This window comes from Oscarella lobularis, chromosome 5 (genome assembly GCF_947507565.1).
Source record: "Oscarella lobularis chromosome 5, ooOscLobu1.1, whole genome shotgun sequence".
Taxonomy (NCBI): domain Eukaryota; kingdom Metazoa; phylum Porifera; class Homoscleromorpha; order Homosclerophorida; family Oscarellidae; genus Oscarella; species Oscarella lobularis.
The window spans coordinates 721316-736075 of record NC_089179.1 but is presented as its reverse complement, the minus strand read 5'-3'; the positions used below and the strand labels follow the sequence as shown (position 1 = coordinate 736075).

The window sequence follows — 14760 nt, the reverse complement described above, 5'->3', positions numbered from 1 at the left end:
ATCTCCCTTCAACATCTCCCTAGTGTATCTATGATTACATCTATGCTTATTGCAGCTGCTTATTGCATCTTCTACATCCACACAACTTGCACCACGAGAAAAAATACGAACTAATGTAAACCATTAAAGAAGACGTGTTGGGGCTCAGTGAGCATATTTAGACCAAGATGTCTCACTCAAATGATTTGGCGGCAAAGAATGCTTGTACTCTTCCGCCCTCCCTCCATATTGGACTTTAACATTTACAGGCACCGTGGGGTCACCCTGCAAAAACACAGCCCTATATAATTCAGTGATTATTTATGAACAGCACGCACTTCATAAGAAAGACGATTATAGGCGTGGTGATTGTAGACTTTGACAAAGGAATGACAGCGTCGTAACTTCAAGTCATCGTGCAACGATTTGGTCACTGAGTCATCAAATCGTTCCACGATCGCTTTGAATTCCGCTTTCCCCAAATCTGATACCGCTTCATAAACAATGTTCTACACAGACCGTCAATCAACATGTTCCATCAAATGTATCACTCATGCCTTGTCTGCTTCTTTGGGAGCAGAAAATGTGACCTGAACGTCAGAATTCTCTGGTTCACAACTGGCTCCAACAAGAACAACGTTGGTCAGCCAAAGTTCGTGTCGGAGTATAATTTTGCAGGGCAAAATAAAGTTGTTCGTTTCTAAGAAGACTTTTCGTTCTGCTTGAAGTTTCAACGCTAAACGATGCGTTACAAAATTAAACGTTTATACCAAGCTAGCAGTTGTACCGCGTCGTTGTCGTTCTGCTTTTTCGTCATCAGAGCAGATACCGTCTGCAAGTGAAAGATCATTTTCAGGTCCGTGCCACGTCGTCTGAGGCGTCTGCCACGCCATGGTTGCTTTAAAGTGTTTTTTTCGACCTTCAATGACCCCTATAGACATTATATGCATGTTATAGGAATTCGTTTGAATGACCACGCAGAAGCAATAACCCATTGAAATGGAGTCTAACATCGCTCTGACGGAGTCTGGCGTCTTTCCGTCGGGCTCCTTTCCGTCGGGCGTCTTTCCATCGGGCTCATTTCCGTCGGGCGTCTTTCCATCGGGTTCCTTTCCGTCGGGCGTCTTTCCATCGGGCTCCTTTCCTTCGGGCGTCTTTCCGTCGGTCTTCGATAGCTGTTTCGACTTCTCAAATAACTGTTTCAACTTTTCGACCAGCACCTCTGCATAAACACTATGCGATGGGGCTGCCGCCCCAGGTTCAAACGCAGAAGACTGGTAGTAACTGCTCATACAGCAAAATGCAAGAATATAGAAAAAAAACAGAGCCGCGCGAAGGCCGTACCAGCTGTATTGCTTGAATCCCGTACCAGATGAAATTCCAGGCAGTTGGCAGCGAAAGACCTTCGTTTGCTCGCCGAGACTAAAAAGACATAATTATACTTGTGTATGTCTTTTACTGCATATAGTGAACGCCGTATTACGTCGTGCGACAACAGTCGAACAGCATGACACTTAGTCTAGGCGATTTCATCTTCATGTGATATTCAACGGCTTTCTCTCGAAACGCCGAATGAACGTTTAGATTTCTGACGTCCACAGGCAATATGTACACGTCGCCGTTCGATTCGAGGCCGTGCCCGGCAAAATAGAACAGCGCGTACGCACCTTTTTCGATCATTGCGTAAAAATTTTGTAGAACTTGAGCCATTTCGCAGAAAGTCAAATCGGCATAAGCTAACACCGTGAAACCAAGCCCTTCTAGCAAGTCTGCCACTTCGCAAATGTCGTGTTCGGTGTGCCTTATTTTAGCGAAACGTTCGTACTTATATTGCCGATTTCCAATCAGCAAAGCGACCTTTAAGATGACACCTGAAAAAAATATAAGAGTAAAGAATTAAATCGACTAATACAAACCGTCTCGAGGCTTTTCATTGAATGCATTGGCTAGAGAGATCACCATTCAGAGATCAAAGCAGCATACAGCATAGACTCACCTTCGTCCTGAATTCCTCGCAGAGTAGATGAAGAGAGACCTTCAAAGAAAAGCGATTTCTACTGTGTGATAGGCAGATGGTTTATAGTTACTGTACTTGGCACATTAATTTCTATTCTGAACGGATGAGATCTAAAAACCAAATCGTCGTGATGATCGTCGTCGTCGGCGGCGGCGGCAACGTGGTCTTCCCGAGGCGTATGAACATGCGAGACGTGGCACCTGTACGTGCCGGTGTGATGATCGGCTGCGCTGTCGATAGAAAGTACGGCTTCCACTGCACCCGGAAGAACCAAGCCATTCTGATGCCACTGAAATTGCAAATTAGTCTCTGCCGTGGCGGCTTCGTACACCAATTTCAGCTTTAGACTCTCATCAACTTGAATTTGATCGCTGCCTCTGCTTTTGCTTTTACCGCGCGCAAGTTCAATTTTCGGATCTCGCTGCAAAAGAGGACCTACATTTAATTAATACACAAATTACATTTTCAGTCTCATTCTGACGATTAGTAGAACTTGCCGCTTTCAGTAATTCCTTTCAAGTAAACAGGCTTCGCGTAAGTTCGCCTACCGTCCGACGATGACAGACAGGTGTAAAAACCGCCGTCAAGGCGAGAGACGAATCGCTGTATAACCAGCTCGTTTTTCCTAGTCGGGTCCTTCTTGCCTTTCTTGAGCCAAATGATTTTCTGAGAAGATTTGATGCAACTCAGTAGTTTGGCGTCACTGCCAACAACAACAAAGTGAAGCTGATGATGTGGGGTCCTTGAAAGTTTAGCTTTAGCGACAGCAATCTCCACTTTGCGACCTAAAAGCAAAGTAACCTAAATTTAACACAGACCATATTGACGTCTCACAGCTAGCAGGAGATGGTGTTCCAGACACGAAAGAAAGCTTAGACCGAGAATCCTGCTTGGGAGATGCACACAGGTAACCTAATACACGTATAGAGTAATTAAGTCTACCTGTTGCTGTGGCCACTCAGCAAACCAGACGTCCTTTTCACAAACCCGGTATTCTTCTACCAGGAAAGAAAAGCACGTCGGCTCTGCGCATCCAAGGCGCTTGTGTCTGTCGCACTTCTTTGTCAATTTTCTCTTCCGCTGAGGCGATATGACTTCCAATTGAAAACGAAGTCCGTTCATTCCAAATCCTCGTACCTCTGCCAGCGCCGTCATGACGAAGCGCAAAGTGCGACCACAGACAACCTTCGACGTTTTCTTGTTGTCGTCTTCGTGTTGAATGACGACTTTGATTCGATCGCGCAATCCCGTTTCGGCGCAATTGAACAAGAGCAAGTCGTGCTCCGAATCGACGTGAAAACGAGCGAAGTAGCGATACACTTCGGGACCGACCGGATAGGCGCGAATCGTGCGAACGACGAGCCGATTGAACAAGGCATCCGGCACGAGATGATGACTCGACGACAATTCGACGACGGCCAGCCCAGACGACGCGTTCAAATCGGCGAACCCCGTCAACCGCGGATCCCAAACGATCATCGACGGAATAATAAAAGAGTCAAACGTCTGACCGTCGAGCTCGTCGTCCGAAAGAACGTACGGCGCAACGAGATCAAACTTCTGAAGTAGATTGAATAGATTGTCTTTGAGATCATTTCCCCCGTCGTTGTTCGTCTCGGCGAGAGCGACGTCGAGCATCTGCTCGATGAATCTGTATTCGATTGTGCCCGTCTGCCTCAGCTCTTCCCAGTAGTCCGGCTCGGCGTCTTCGCTGCTCTTCAAAGTGATGACCGAACGAAAGAGAGCCAATAGTCGCTCGGACTTCGTGATGACGATGTCGGCGAGCTGAGGAACGTCGCTGAACCACAAAATCAAGTTGATTTCGTGATAGAATTTTAGCATGCTGCGAATCGCCTCCTCGCTGGGCAACCCGCTTTCAAACGCAAGGCCTTTGATAACGTCGTAGAACACAAATCCCAACGAGTCGTCGGTGACGACGTCGTCGAGCATCGCCTCAAAGGAGAGCCACACAACGGGAACGTTCATCTCGTACTCATCCGATTTCGCCGTTTGAACGATTCTCGCGCGAAGGTTCTTGAACTCGTCGTTGGCGTAGTGATAGTTGCCGACATTGTCGACAAAAAAATGCTCAATAGGTGAAAAGTGACGACTGTCAATCACATCAAACGCCATGTCGTCAATGCGGTTCTTCTTTCGCGTAAGAAAGGCGACGCGCTCCTCCACGCCAGAATACGATTCCACGATGACGTCAAAATGAGTGCCGACGGCAAGTGCGATCGGCTTGCGTGGGTCGTCGATCTCGGTCGTCATGGCAACGTTGCTGATCCACGTCTTGATGTATTCGCCGTTCGTGCCGCATCCCTCGTCGGCGATTACTCGTTCGCCGCCGGCGTCGGCGAAACGAACGACGGCGACGTCGTCGAGCGACTCGTCGAGATTGTGCACGATCAAGTAGACGCCGCGATTGGACATGAAGCACGAATTCGAATTGAAATAGATCGGTTGGCCGGCGAAATCGCAGAAGTTGAGAAAGAGATAGCGAGCGTCGTCGTCGCCGTCGCCGTCGCCACATCCGCGAATTCTCTCCATTTCGCTCTCGATCACTCGCGTCAATTCCTTTCCGCCGATTCTTTTGAATTCGTGTTTGGGATCGTCGAGACGGCATGTGACGCGACTGGTTTCGATTCCGCTCGTACTGTTTGATACTTGAGTCGGTTTCGTTTTCGGTAGGCCCTCGACCAAGGCTCGCGTCAGCGCCGTTTTTCCGGAACGATCCTGACCGACAACGAAGATGGGAATGCGACGAGTTTTTACCAATCCGGACCCGAGCACTTCTTGAAAGTAGCTCTCCATAACGCTCGGTCCAAGTGACAACACCGCTTCTGGAGCCTTGATCACTAGATGCCGCTTTGACTCGGAATTGAAATAGCGAGACACAGCCGCTTCGTCGTCGTTCAAATGAACAGGGACTGAGAACGCGAAGACAAGAGTAGTTAGTACAAGTGATTCATAACGTATACTAATATACCTTTTTGACAAACCATAAATACTTTTATGACGTCGCTTTTGACTGAACCGACGCCGTTTTTCACTTCACATTGGTACTCCCCTGGTAGTTTTGGGGTGATCAGACTACGTCTGTTGCTCTCATCTTCAAGCAGGACGCCATTTCTGTACCAGGCATACTCCAAGTCATCTGGCTTAGCTAATGCTTCGCATTCCAACACAATGGTTTCTCCGATATAGCAAAATTTTTCCGAATAGCTTGATTTGAGGATACGTGGACCTACAAACATTCAATCTCGTGACATCAATAAACAACTTTTCGTTTACCGCATTCATCTGGTTCCATTTGAACAATAACATAGGGAGTATACTGAGGCAGAGAGTATCCATTTTCAACACAGCAACAATAGAAACCCACATCAGCGGCGTGCAGATCAGTCAAAACCAGTTGCCCTATGGTGAGCTCGCCTGAACCGTCGCCTGAACCTTTCTTCTCAAGCAAAACGTAACGTCCACTTTTCACTTCTTCAGGCTCTTCGCCATCAGATTTGCTTTTGTACCAGGAAAACGACGGTCGTGGATTCCCTTTAGCTTCAACAGTAAGGGTCAAACGACGGCCGCTTTTTCCTATCGCTCCATCTGGTTCTCTAACAATAGTAGGAGGTTCTACATGTAAATATGGGTCATATAAACACTTTGTATTCGTTTCAATTTCAGATTGATATCAGTACCTGGTGACAGAAGAGGAAATACTGCTTCATAGTTGCCCAGTTGTTTCAAAGCGTCGCACACGCGCGAGAGCGAGACGCTTTTCTCTTGCAGATCTCTCAATAGAGCCCACGAAGCCTTGAAGGAGTTGTCCACGAAAAGAGAACGATAGCGATTTACTGGAGAACAAACGCAATCGAGTTGGAACGCTTTCAAAGGAACTCTTTACCTTCTTTGGATGAACTGAGCATTTCTGCCAACGCAAGGCAATTCAGTTTCGTGTTGGGGACCTTTAGGCCTTGAGCAACGCTTTTCAGAACGTGGTCTCCAATATCAGACATGCTTTCTGGATCAAAACATTATAAAATCGTATACGGTTCCCGTCTAAACCTACTGCTTTTCTCCATCACGGAACGATGATGCAGTGCGCTAACGCCTCGCCCACCCAGAGAGATAGATATATATCTGGTTGCATGACCATCAGGACAGTGGATGACAGAAAGTTACTGACCTCATAAAGACGGCTCGCATTGTCTTTATAGATGAAGCTGAAAATGATGAGTAAATTATCTCTTGAGGAAATAGGCAACTGTGGTGTCTTAGTAAATAAAGATGATGTGGTCACAACGACTTGCAATTTCACCTCAGTCAAGGACTACGGAGAAGACACACAATCAACAGAGAAAACTTTGTCTTTATTTAGTTACAAATACGCCTGTCTAAATCCCAGCTACAGCGATATACGTTTCCTGAAGCTCGTACCTGTTCATCGCAGCGCTGCTACATCCATAGTCAGCATATGCCTAGGCCCTCTGATCAGAGCAAATCCAACCAGCTGAAGACAATACAAAACCCTCGTGAGAAAAGAATTTTGAAGGCGCCATTTCTGCTTTTAGTTCACACGGTCAATGGTGTTATTCGTAATATTTTACCTGAAAATAGAATACATAATGCGTTAGTCATGCCGTCGCTTCGAATTAACGTAAATGGGATGGAAAGAGAAATTCCAAAACCAATAAGGGAACCCCGTTCGCCTTTACCTCTGCGACGAGGCTCGATCGAAGTCGTTCGTCGTTCCTTTGTACTGCTTCGAGTAGCGAGCGAATTCCAAGGCTGCCTGCGACGAGCACGAATCGAATTGGCCGAACATATGCACGCTGCCGGGAATTTCCTTCACGCGCGCTCGCCGCGCGCAAATGTGGATCTTACATAGGGAAACAACTTAGATTCCTAAACGAAACGCGTGTACAATGGCCGATCGAACACGAGGGATCGTCCACCATTTTGAATTGTAGCGCCTAAAACCGGTCGGCAAACCGGCGTGACGGGCTCGTGAGGACCACGTGAAAAATTGGCGCGAACTTTCTCGGCGAACCAGCGATTCGTTGCCTTGGTGAATTGAACACAATGAGGTCATGGTGGGGTCACCAGCGGATGTTGCATCATCTTCGGTATAAAAGCGGGGCCAACGCCCCAATCTTCAGTCTTGCGCTAGGGTGGGGGATGCCAACGGGCTGAACCTTTGAGGCTGATCGTGAGCTGGGGAAGCTGGTTGTTGGTCATCAAAGCGTTTTTGTCATCTGTCGATCCTCACTGAAACTGCTAGGCACAGTGGATGGGCGTCGCTCTAATGCGGCGCTAAGATCGGCACTGGGGGTCACAAAGGGTCGTTGGACGGCTTGAGTTGCGAAGTCAGGCGTTCCGCGCTAAAGCCGAGTGGGCGTCTGGCTAAGGTTTGCCACTTACTGCCAAAGAAACGTGTGGGGGCCCAGTGTCTCGTGGTATTTCCTCACTCGGATTAGTAATTTATACCCGGAAGATGACCCGACCCCCAGGACAATAAACGCTTGGCCCTCAATCGGTGGACTCGGCAATCGCTTCGTAAGTCCTCTCCCGAGACGGTAGCCTCGGTTCTTGTGTATAAATTCCATCATTCCACCCGAAAGGCTACGGCCTCTTTGAGGCCCCGGTACGACGCGGTCGGGGGGACGGTGTGGGAGAGCCGTTCTCGATCCAGGCCGTACCGGTCGTCTTCGGGCCTATGAAGCAAGGTCTCGCTTCCAACATTTTTGGGCCACAAACTGCGTTCGAACCTCCACGTGGTGTGGCCTGGGTAACGCCAATACGAACGCGCCGCAAAAAGGTACGTACTTGGACAAATTGAACAGTTTTTATCCTTCTCTTTTTTAGATAATCAATATTTGCAATCAGCAGTTGGCCTTTGATGCGTGATGATGAACGTAATAGCGTTAGAAGAATTTTTTTAGACGAGATAGATAGGTTTTTTTGCTACATGTAGATATGTAGATACCTACAGTAATTTATCGCACACATACTGTACCTTCGACAAAAAATCACGTGTGTCCACGCTCATTCGCGATCCTTCAGCGAAGACAATGGCTAGAGCCATCGGCGCTCTCATTCTAGGCAGCGGCGGAGCTCTCCTCCTTTACCGTCGTCACGTAGTTCACGCAGCCGAGCCCGTCGACAATTGGCGTCCGCCGCGCACGTCGTGGGACGCCAATTGGGATCGTCGCGATCCGAAAGCGATGGCCGATCGCCTAGCTCATCGAAAGAACTCGCGAACGACAACGGACGGCGGCGACGAGAAGTCGAACGAGCGTCCGACGGCGTCACGGCACTTGATTCTCGTTCGCCACGGCCAGTACGATCAGAATCCGACGCAAGACGAGCTGCGCTGCTTGACCGACGTCGGTCGGCGACAGGCAATCGAAACGGGAAAGCGACTTAGCGCATTCGATCTGTCGTACGCTAAGCTGATCGTGTCGAACATGACGCGAGCGCGCGAAACGGCAGGGCTCGTTCGCTCGCAACTTCCCGACGTTCCGCTCGTCGAATGCAGTATGCTCGCCGAAGGGGCCCCCTGCGAGCCGGAACCGCCGGTCGGCCATTGGAAGCCCGAGCATTATGTGAGTCAGAGAATATTTTAATTCGTTCGTTTGTCACTTCCGGTGTTTTCGTTCACCCAGCAGTTCTTCCAAGATGGCGCTCGCATTGAAGCCGCTTTTCGAAAGTTCTTCCATCGGGCTGACGTCAGTCAAAAGGAGGATAGCTACGAGATCATCGTCTGCCATGCAAACGTGATTCGATATTTCGTGTGCAGGTGGGTTGATGGCCAGCCTTATCTAATCATCTTTTAGTATCTGTTTCTCTTGGCAGGGCTCTTCAGCTTCCACCAGAAGCGTGGCTGAGAATGAGCATTGCCAACTGTGGAATCACTCGACTGACAATTCGGCCCAGTGGGCGAGTTGGTCTACGCAGTCTTGGCGATGCTGGCCACCTTCCGCCGGACTTGATAACCTACAATTGAGACTTTGAGTTGAGGTGTAAAAAAACAATAAAAAACGCAGAGAAAGACGAGTACCAAAGACGAATCCAATGACAGGCGTTACGCAGCTTAGACCAGCTAAGACGTAGGCATTGCTTTGAACAAGAAAACGCCGTGAGATTCCACCTTGAAAGGTTTGTAAATGTACAGGGCTTTCACAGAGCAATGCAGTCGCTTACGTTCGAAGAATACTTCCCTGTAGCAGTGCCTACATCTTTTCTCTCCCACAGGTCTCTTATCGTAGCTTTGGAATCTTCAAACGAAATGAAAACAATCCTCTTTTCCGAGTACTTTATTTCTACCTGGATGGAGACCAATTTCATCCCACGTTGCGGTGATCATCATTGCCTTTTCTCCTCTATTTAGTAGTGCAACAGCTACTGATCCGTCGTGCAGTTGCCGAGCCCAGACCTGCAGTGCCGCTGGAGTTAGTTATTTGTATGTTAGAAGGCTGCACCTCTGGTCCTGTAGCATTAGCCGGAGATACTCGCACTCCCTGCTTGGCCAGTGGATCCTGATTGACTGCTACCACTTCTGGAGCAGTCATTATAGCCAGGGTCTGTGAAGTAATGCGTTGGGATTGGAACACTTTCTGAAATATTTTTACCTCGTTTGACATGTGAACTATGTCTGTGCCTGCTAATAATGGTGCCATGATAATGCACCATAACGAAAAATGCGCTTTTGACTCCGTTACACTTAGCCCAACGTTGCCCACCTGAAAAATAAAACTGAAGCTACTCGCTGCAAGTCCCTAAAAGCGTGCCACTTACTTGCAACATATCAGGGTCATTGTAATGTCCCATCAAAGCGATGGGTGCCATGACATTGTTGTGATCCAAATTTGACATCACTGATGACCACGTTGCCTAAATAAACAAGTGCAGCAGCTATGGCAGATACTGTAATAAAAACGCATGCTTACTTGGATATCGCCACACGTTCTCCACAGATTGGCGTACGATGGGGCATACCAATGACAGACGTCTGCAAGACTGCCACAGGATTCAACACTATCAATACAACGTTTGTTGTGGACAAGTTCACTCTTCGTTGAATCATGCCTCATGACAGTAAAGTGTCCGGTAGTTTCCTGACATTTATCAAAGCCCTGTTTAAACAGTTGCCAGGAAGTGCTCCTGTTCGGATGCTTCATGCCTCCACACCCGTCAATCTAAAACGTACAGCTACTTTTACCTTTTCAGCTCGTTCAAGCAGCAACGCTCACTTTGAGATAGTCTATTCCCCACTCGCAATACGTAGCTGCGTCCTGCAGTTCGTGCCCATAAGCAGCAGGGCGTTTCTATAGACGCGGTTCAGGTAGATGATATTGGCAAAATACGCTTGCGATTACTTGACATGTTAGACTGCCTTGAGCAGTGTACAGACCAAATTTCAATCCCTGCCCAACAAGTGTGCACCATACGCGTCTAGGGTGGCAAATTTGCTTACCTTAGAATGAACGTAATCGGTGACCGCCTTCATCCCAGATGGAAATCGAACCGGGTCTGCCTGAATTGTTCCATCAGGCGCCCTTTCAACCATCCAGCAATCGTCGATGTTAACAAACTACGCCAATCGTTCCTACTGAAATTATCCCGACGACGAGCATACAAATACCTCATAGCCGACTTTTGCCATTCCGGTAGCAACGAAAGCGTCGGCCGTGCTTTTAACGGCCTGCTCGTCAATATTACAGTGATAGTAATTCCAGCTAATTCATGGCTGCTACGCACTAGATACAAAGGCACGTGGCAATAGATACCTGTTGAAGCCCATCGGCGGAGTCTTCAATTCATTAACAACGGGAAAAACATCAAAGACGTTATCTCTGAGAATGAGAATGTCGTAGTAGTCATTCAATTCAGATAAACTTACTTGGCCGTTTCCACTGCGGCTAAGAAAGGTGAAGCAGGCAAAAGGTATTCGTTGAACAAGACGCATTCGGGAAAATCATTAAAATTCAACCGAATAGCTTTGGGCTACAAAGGGGAGATGACTTGAGCATTGAGACGTAATTATTTTAAAACTTGCCACAGAATTTTGTGCCATTCCCATAGGCTTGACAATCAACTTTGTTCCTTGCACAGTAGCTGTAGTGTTGAACCACGTCGCATTGTCAACGGTTCTTTCTTCGCTGGTCACCTGCACAGTGAATAAATATAGTCAATAAAACCGTTCCATTATAGTTACCTGAACAGGAGAAGCGCCTTTGCAGCATTGAACACAGCCGTGACTTCCATTCCAGAACATTCCGCTCGCGTACTCAAACTCGATCACCACCATACCACTAAGAGAAAAAAAATCAACTGGTGTCTTCACTCTAAAGTGTAACTTTGATACTTAGACATTGCTGATGCGCGAACAAGAGAAGGACCCGAAAAATTGACCTAGGATTAACGTTGGGAGTCTTTGCTAACGTATTCTCCGCAGAGCATCTCTACTTCAGGTTGCTGGAGTCCCAGAGCGACGTGTAATAACTGAAGAGCCATTCTTCTACCCACTTCTGTCTTATTTTGAGGATGAACTCTGTGATCTGCTTCGCCAAGATCGATAATCACAGCCATTCCCGTAGTATCAATCTGAAAGTCTCTTATTACATAAAAGTCAACGAGTACTACCGCTTTACGTCTCCTCCAGGGCTTGGTAGAGTTTCCAGCATAGCTTGACGAACGTAAGATACGGCATCAGCAGTACTAGAACCGTACGGAGCCAACTGAACAAAGAGAAACGCGAAATCACCAATGCCCCAGACATCTCTCCACGACTACAAGAAGAAAGACTTTGCATTCATTTTCAACCGCCGGTAGAAAAAGTATTCGCCACCGTTATCATATTGGTTAGGTAGCACCGATACGCGTTCGTGCTATTGATGCTGGATTCGCGAGCATTTGCCTCGCCTTGATACCACAAAGCGGCGCGCACTGAAAAACCGACCAGAGGATTAATCATTGCGTTGTACAGCACCGAAGGATCGCCTGGACCGCCTACGTCAAGTCCCTGGGCGAGTAGACTGTGTCACTCTAGTCTCCAATATAATAAAAGTACTACCTCCAAACTTTGACTTTGACCTCCCGGCGACGTGGAAGGACATTTTGCAAGAGCCTCTGGCGACATCCACGCTTGGATGGGCGTCCCTCCCCACGCTGATTGGATGAGACCGAGCGGCTCGTCTCCCCAGTGCATGTCCATTGAAAATCGACCGGTCAAATAACAAACGGCCGAGAAAGAGGGAATAGTCGTAGGCGAGCACAACTCCCACGTCCCGTTAACGTCCCACAGAGGAGTGCTTGAGGTGTTGAGAGCGACCTATACATTCAATACATCGCCCAATGTGTTCTAAAAAGCGTCATTATACTTTGAACAATCTTATGTTGGGATGGTTCGCAGCAGCTATCTCCGCAGTAGCGTTAAACATGCCATTCACAGCAAAGACCATATTACTCTGCAATAGAACACAGTTCCTTTACTATAGACGCCATCAGATTTGCACACTTTTACCTGTCCAGAACAGAGAATGACGTTGCCATACATGACGTCGGTAAAGACGATGGGATTGCCTTCTTCTCCAGACACTGTAATGTTGTACGACTTAGAAGATGCTCCCACTGGATCAAGCATGACGTTCCAGCTAAACAACGTGCAAAAAAGCCAAAAACAAGCAAAGCCACATCTATTACCGGCCGTGCTCATTGGCTGTCGTGTAATAGGGACCTCTCGGCGCGTCGACCGTCACTGCCTCGCCCGGATTGGCCGATCCGTAAATGAAAGCTCGAGCACCGTATTCACTGTTCGTCTGCAGAACAAGAAGTGAACGCTCATCTGCCGGAAAGGACACGCTCTCCGTACCTGAAGGACCATGTGGTCGCCAAAAATCTTCGGCAGACTCACAGCACTCCAGGCGTCGTCGAGAAGCAAGACGAATAGGAGGAGAAAAAGCGAGCGACTCATTGCAAACGAATCACGCGACACTAATAACGCGGCTCGTGAACACCAAATCAATTTACAGTTGCGTACTCATTAGCATAATAAATTCCCTCCCCTACAAACGTGTCGCCCCCCTCAAGTAGTCTACCTGTGTTTTTTTCAAAATTCTTCGTGGAATGTTTGACTCACGTTTACCAAAGGGCTACCTACGAAGAAGTCATAGTTGCTCTTCACTTCGTCCCAAGAGAGCTGCAAACAGATGGCAAAGTCACTCGTACAGTCCGTCACTATTCTATCAAAACCTTTTTGTCGTTATCCTTGTCGGCGACCGAGAGAAGGTGACTAGCCTCGTTATAGGCGTACTAAAAAGGAAGGATATATATAATTTATGCATGCCAATAGTATGTCTGTCTCACTTGCTCGCTACGAGGATCCAAGAAATACTCCAGCTCGTCCTGAGGGAAAAAATTGTTACGAGAAGAATTGACAAGACGACGATATTTCTTTCCTTATCTACTACGCTGTCTGAATTGAGGTCGATTAAATCGCGAAACTCTGCTTCGCGTTCCTTAGCGAACTGCTCCGTCTCGTCAGACCACTCAAGACAAGAGGTAAAACCAGCTGTTCAATTACCAGTACAATTTTTTTTCAATACTTCGTCCTTTGATTCGTCGAGACCGACGTATTCTTGGACTGTCAATAATCCGTCGCCGTTCTGATCCGTCGCCGTGAGGAGATCGTCGACGAATCCCTTCAGCTAAGTGAACACGAATATCGATAATGAAACAAAACAGAGACTACATCATCTCTCCCTAGTCAGTCTAACCGTCTCCTTGCTTTGTTCAGGATGCTGAAAGGAAAGAAATTCGTCGACGGCGAGAACGGTGTCATTATCCACATCGGCCTTTTCCCATTGGGCCTTATCTCTCGATAGCAATTGACTTGCATCGTGCTCCTCATCGGTGAAATCTCGATCGGGAATTCTCGAGGACGGAGGCGGACCAGTTCCAACTGAAAAGATTTCATATCGAACATGAGGGAGGAGAGACGAATGACAAGCCACTTGCCTTTATCTACATAGGGTCGAAACCAGGACGCGACGCGAGTGAACGTTTGTCGCGTTATGCCCGGCGGCATGCGGAGTTGCCGCACGTATTCATCCCACGTCAATTTTCCGTCACCGTTCGGGTCGAACTTGCGGAATGATGCTTGGTTGCCATTGTGCGTTGACTGGAAGTACTCGTTGATCTTGAAGGAGAAAATTCAGCGATCAAGAAAAAAAACTCCTCACTCGTTAGCAAATACCTTCTGATGAATCCAGTCCTTTAGTTCAGTCTGGCTGATAGACTGGTCCTGATCCTAAGTCCCATAGTATTGCAAGACAAGCTCAACGCGAGGCGAATTTCTCCTCAGTAATACCTGGTCTGCTTGATTGAAAATGCTCTTCAGCTTCTTCAATCCCCTGGCATTTGGAAGCCCCTTGAAATCGTCTTTGGCTGCGCCCAGAAAGACCTCGCTATCGAACTCCTGTGCGACATCGTTCTTCGTTTTCTCTTTCTTTCGTAACTGGACTTGCCTCGTTGAAATCGCCGTTTCGTTCTACTCGCATTCCGTTTAAATGATTCGGTATCATGTCGCCGTTTCGCGAGCGCCACTCCTTCTCGCGCTCCTCTCGCTTTGGACTTCCGTGTCGAATCAGGTCTTCGACGAGTTTATTTGTCGCCGCGGCGTCACGACGAAGCGGAGTTGATGCGGCTAAGGGGCATAGGAGAACGAGAAACGCCACCAGACTGCGCAACATTGTGTAGATATA

General features: G+C 47.8%; 4 protein-coding genes across 7 annotated transcripts; 1 reads left to right on the top strand and 3 right to left on the bottom strand.

Moving 5' to 3' along the window:
• Nucleotides 1-99: 99 nt before the first annotated feature.
• Nucleotides 100-6895, bottom strand: LOC136187062 (uncharacterized). Of its 2 annotated transcripts, none has more exons than XM_065974572.1 (21): nt 6712-6895; nt 6434-6603; nt 6183-6326; nt 6066-6136; nt 5901-6017; nt 5695-5850; nt 5291-5629; nt 4986-5243; nt 2939-4926; nt 2831-2885; nt 2494-2781; nt 2072-2431; nt 1976-2014; nt 1896-1925; nt 1463-1850; nt 1324-1401; nt 971-1263; nt 767-910; nt 537-715; nt 318-488; nt 100-264 (listed from the first exon to the last, which is right to left on the bottom strand). In XM_065974572.1, the coding sequence occupies exons 3-21, from the start codon at nt 6200-6202 to the stop codon at nt 145-147; spliced, it is 5094 nt and encodes a 1697-aa protein (XP_065830644.1). In that variant the 5' UTR covers nt 6203-6326; nt 6434-6603; nt 6712-6895; the 3' UTR covers nt 100-144. The 2 variants fall into 2 exon arrangements, with proteins under 2 accessions (XP_065830644.1, XP_065830645.1); XM_065974573.1 differs by having other exon boundaries at nt 2831-2882; nt 6712-6884.
• A 305-nt stretch (nt 6896-7200) lies between these two features.
• Nucleotides 7201-9049, top strand: LOC136187536 (serine/threonine-protein phosphatase PGAM5, mitochondrial-like). Of its 3 annotated transcripts, none has more exons than XM_065975156.1 (4): nt 7201-7552; nt 7618-8601; nt 8662-8795; nt 8852-9049. In XM_065975156.1, the coding sequence occupies exons 2-4, from the start codon at nt 8068-8070 to the stop codon at nt 9000-9002; spliced, it is 819 nt and encodes a 272-aa protein (XP_065831228.1). In that variant the 5' UTR covers nt 7201-7552; nt 7618-8067; the 3' UTR covers nt 9003-9049. The 3 variants fall into 3 exon arrangements, with proteins under 3 accessions (XP_065831228.1, XP_065831229.1, XP_065831230.1); XM_065975157.1 differs by having other exon boundaries at nt 7201-7814; nt 7862-8601; XM_065975158.1 differs by having other exon boundaries at nt 7201-8601; nt 8665-8795.
• Nucleotides 8970-12998, bottom strand: LOC136187526 (uncharacterized). Its single transcript, XM_065975140.1, has 25 exons — nt 12870-12998; nt 12701-12816; nt 12522-12651; nt 12379-12465; nt 12072-12329; nt 11847-12020; nt 11650-11787; nt 11465-11602; nt 11364-11410; nt 11214-11310; nt 11055-11165; nt 10899-11002; nt 10786-10851; nt 10641-10734; nt 10473-10589; nt 10375-10422; nt 10249-10323; nt 10085-10194; nt 9946-10033; nt 9794-9889; nt 9628-9738; nt 9478-9579; nt 9323-9431; nt 9200-9273; nt 8970-9146 (listed from the first exon to the last, which is right to left on the bottom strand). The coding sequence occupies exons 1-25, from the start codon at nt 12969-12971 to the stop codon at nt 9099-9101; spliced, it is 2640 nt and encodes an 879-aa protein (XP_065831212.1). The 5' UTR covers nt 12972-12998; the 3' UTR covers nt 8970-9098.
• Nucleotides 12999-13004: 6 nt separating this feature from the next.
• On the bottom strand, nt 13005-14760 carry LOC136187532 (45 kDa calcium-binding protein-like). Its single transcript, XM_065975150.1, has 10 exons — nt 14524-14760; nt 14367-14474; nt 14253-14306; nt 14015-14195; nt 13774-13958; nt 13603-13704; nt 13458-13545; nt 13364-13404; nt 13250-13309; nt 13005-13196 (listed from the first exon to the last, which is right to left on the bottom strand). The coding sequence occupies exons 1-10, from the start codon at nt 14746-14748 to the stop codon at nt 13107-13109; spliced, it is 1134 nt and encodes a 377-aa protein (XP_065831222.1). The 5' UTR covers nt 14749-14760; the 3' UTR covers nt 13005-13106.

What these genes read in the sequence shown, in the direction of transcription:
- LOC136187062 (XM_065974572.1), bottom strand. Translation starts at nt 6,202, where the DNA reads ATGCGAGCCGTCTTTATGAG. An exon ending in ATGCGAGCCGTCTTTATGAG is followed by an intron (nt 6,137 to 6,182) that starts GTCAGTAACTTT and finishes TCATGCAACCAG; the next exon opens with ATATATATCTATCTCTCTGG. An exon ending in TTCGACTGTTGTCGCACGAC is followed by an intron (nt 1,402 to 1,462) that starts GTAATACGGCGT and finishes ATGTCTTTTTAG; the next exon opens with TCTCGGCGAGCAAACGAAGG.
- LOC136187536 (XM_065975156.1), top strand. Translation starts at nt 8,068, where the DNA reads ATGGCTAGAGCCATCGGCGCTCTCATTCTAGGCAGCGGCGGAGCTCTC. An exon ending in ATTGGAAGCCCGAGCATTAT is followed by an intron (nt 8,602 to 8,661) that starts GTGAGTCAGAGA and finishes TCGTTCACCCAG; the next exon opens with CAGTTCTTCCAAGATGGCGC. An exon ending in ATTCGATATTTCGTGTGCAG is followed by an intron (nt 8,796 to 8,851) that starts GTGGGTTGATGG and finishes TTCTCTTGGCAG; the next exon opens with GGCTCTTCAGCTTCCACCAG.
- LOC136187526 (XM_065975140.1), bottom strand. Translation starts at nt 12,971, where the DNA reads ATGAGTCGCTCGCTTTTTCTCCTCCTATTCGTCTTGCTTCTCGACGAC. An exon ending in TCATTCTCTGTTCTGGACAG is followed by an intron (nt 12,466 to 12,521) that starts GTAAAAGTGTGC and finishes GTTCTATTGCAG; the next exon opens with AGTAATATGGTCTTTGCTGT. An exon ending in AAGGCAGTCTAACATGTCAA is followed by an intron (nt 10,324 to 10,374) that starts GTAATCGCAAGC and finishes CCGCGTCTATAG; the next exon opens with AAACGCCCTGCTGCTTATGG.
- LOC136187532 (XM_065975150.1), bottom strand. Translation starts at nt 14,748, where the DNA reads ATGTTGCGCAGTCTGGTGGCGTTTCTCGTTCTCCTATGCCCCTTAGCC. An exon ending in TTTTCAATCAAGCAGACCAG is followed by an intron (nt 14,307 to 14,366) that starts GTATTACTGAGG and finishes TATGGGACTTAG; the next exon opens with GATCAGGACCAGTCTATCAG. An exon ending in TGGATCCTCGTAGCGAGCAA is followed by an intron (nt 13,310 to 13,363) that starts GTGAGACAGACA and finishes CTTCCTTTTTAG; the next exon opens with TACGCCTATAACGAGGCTAG.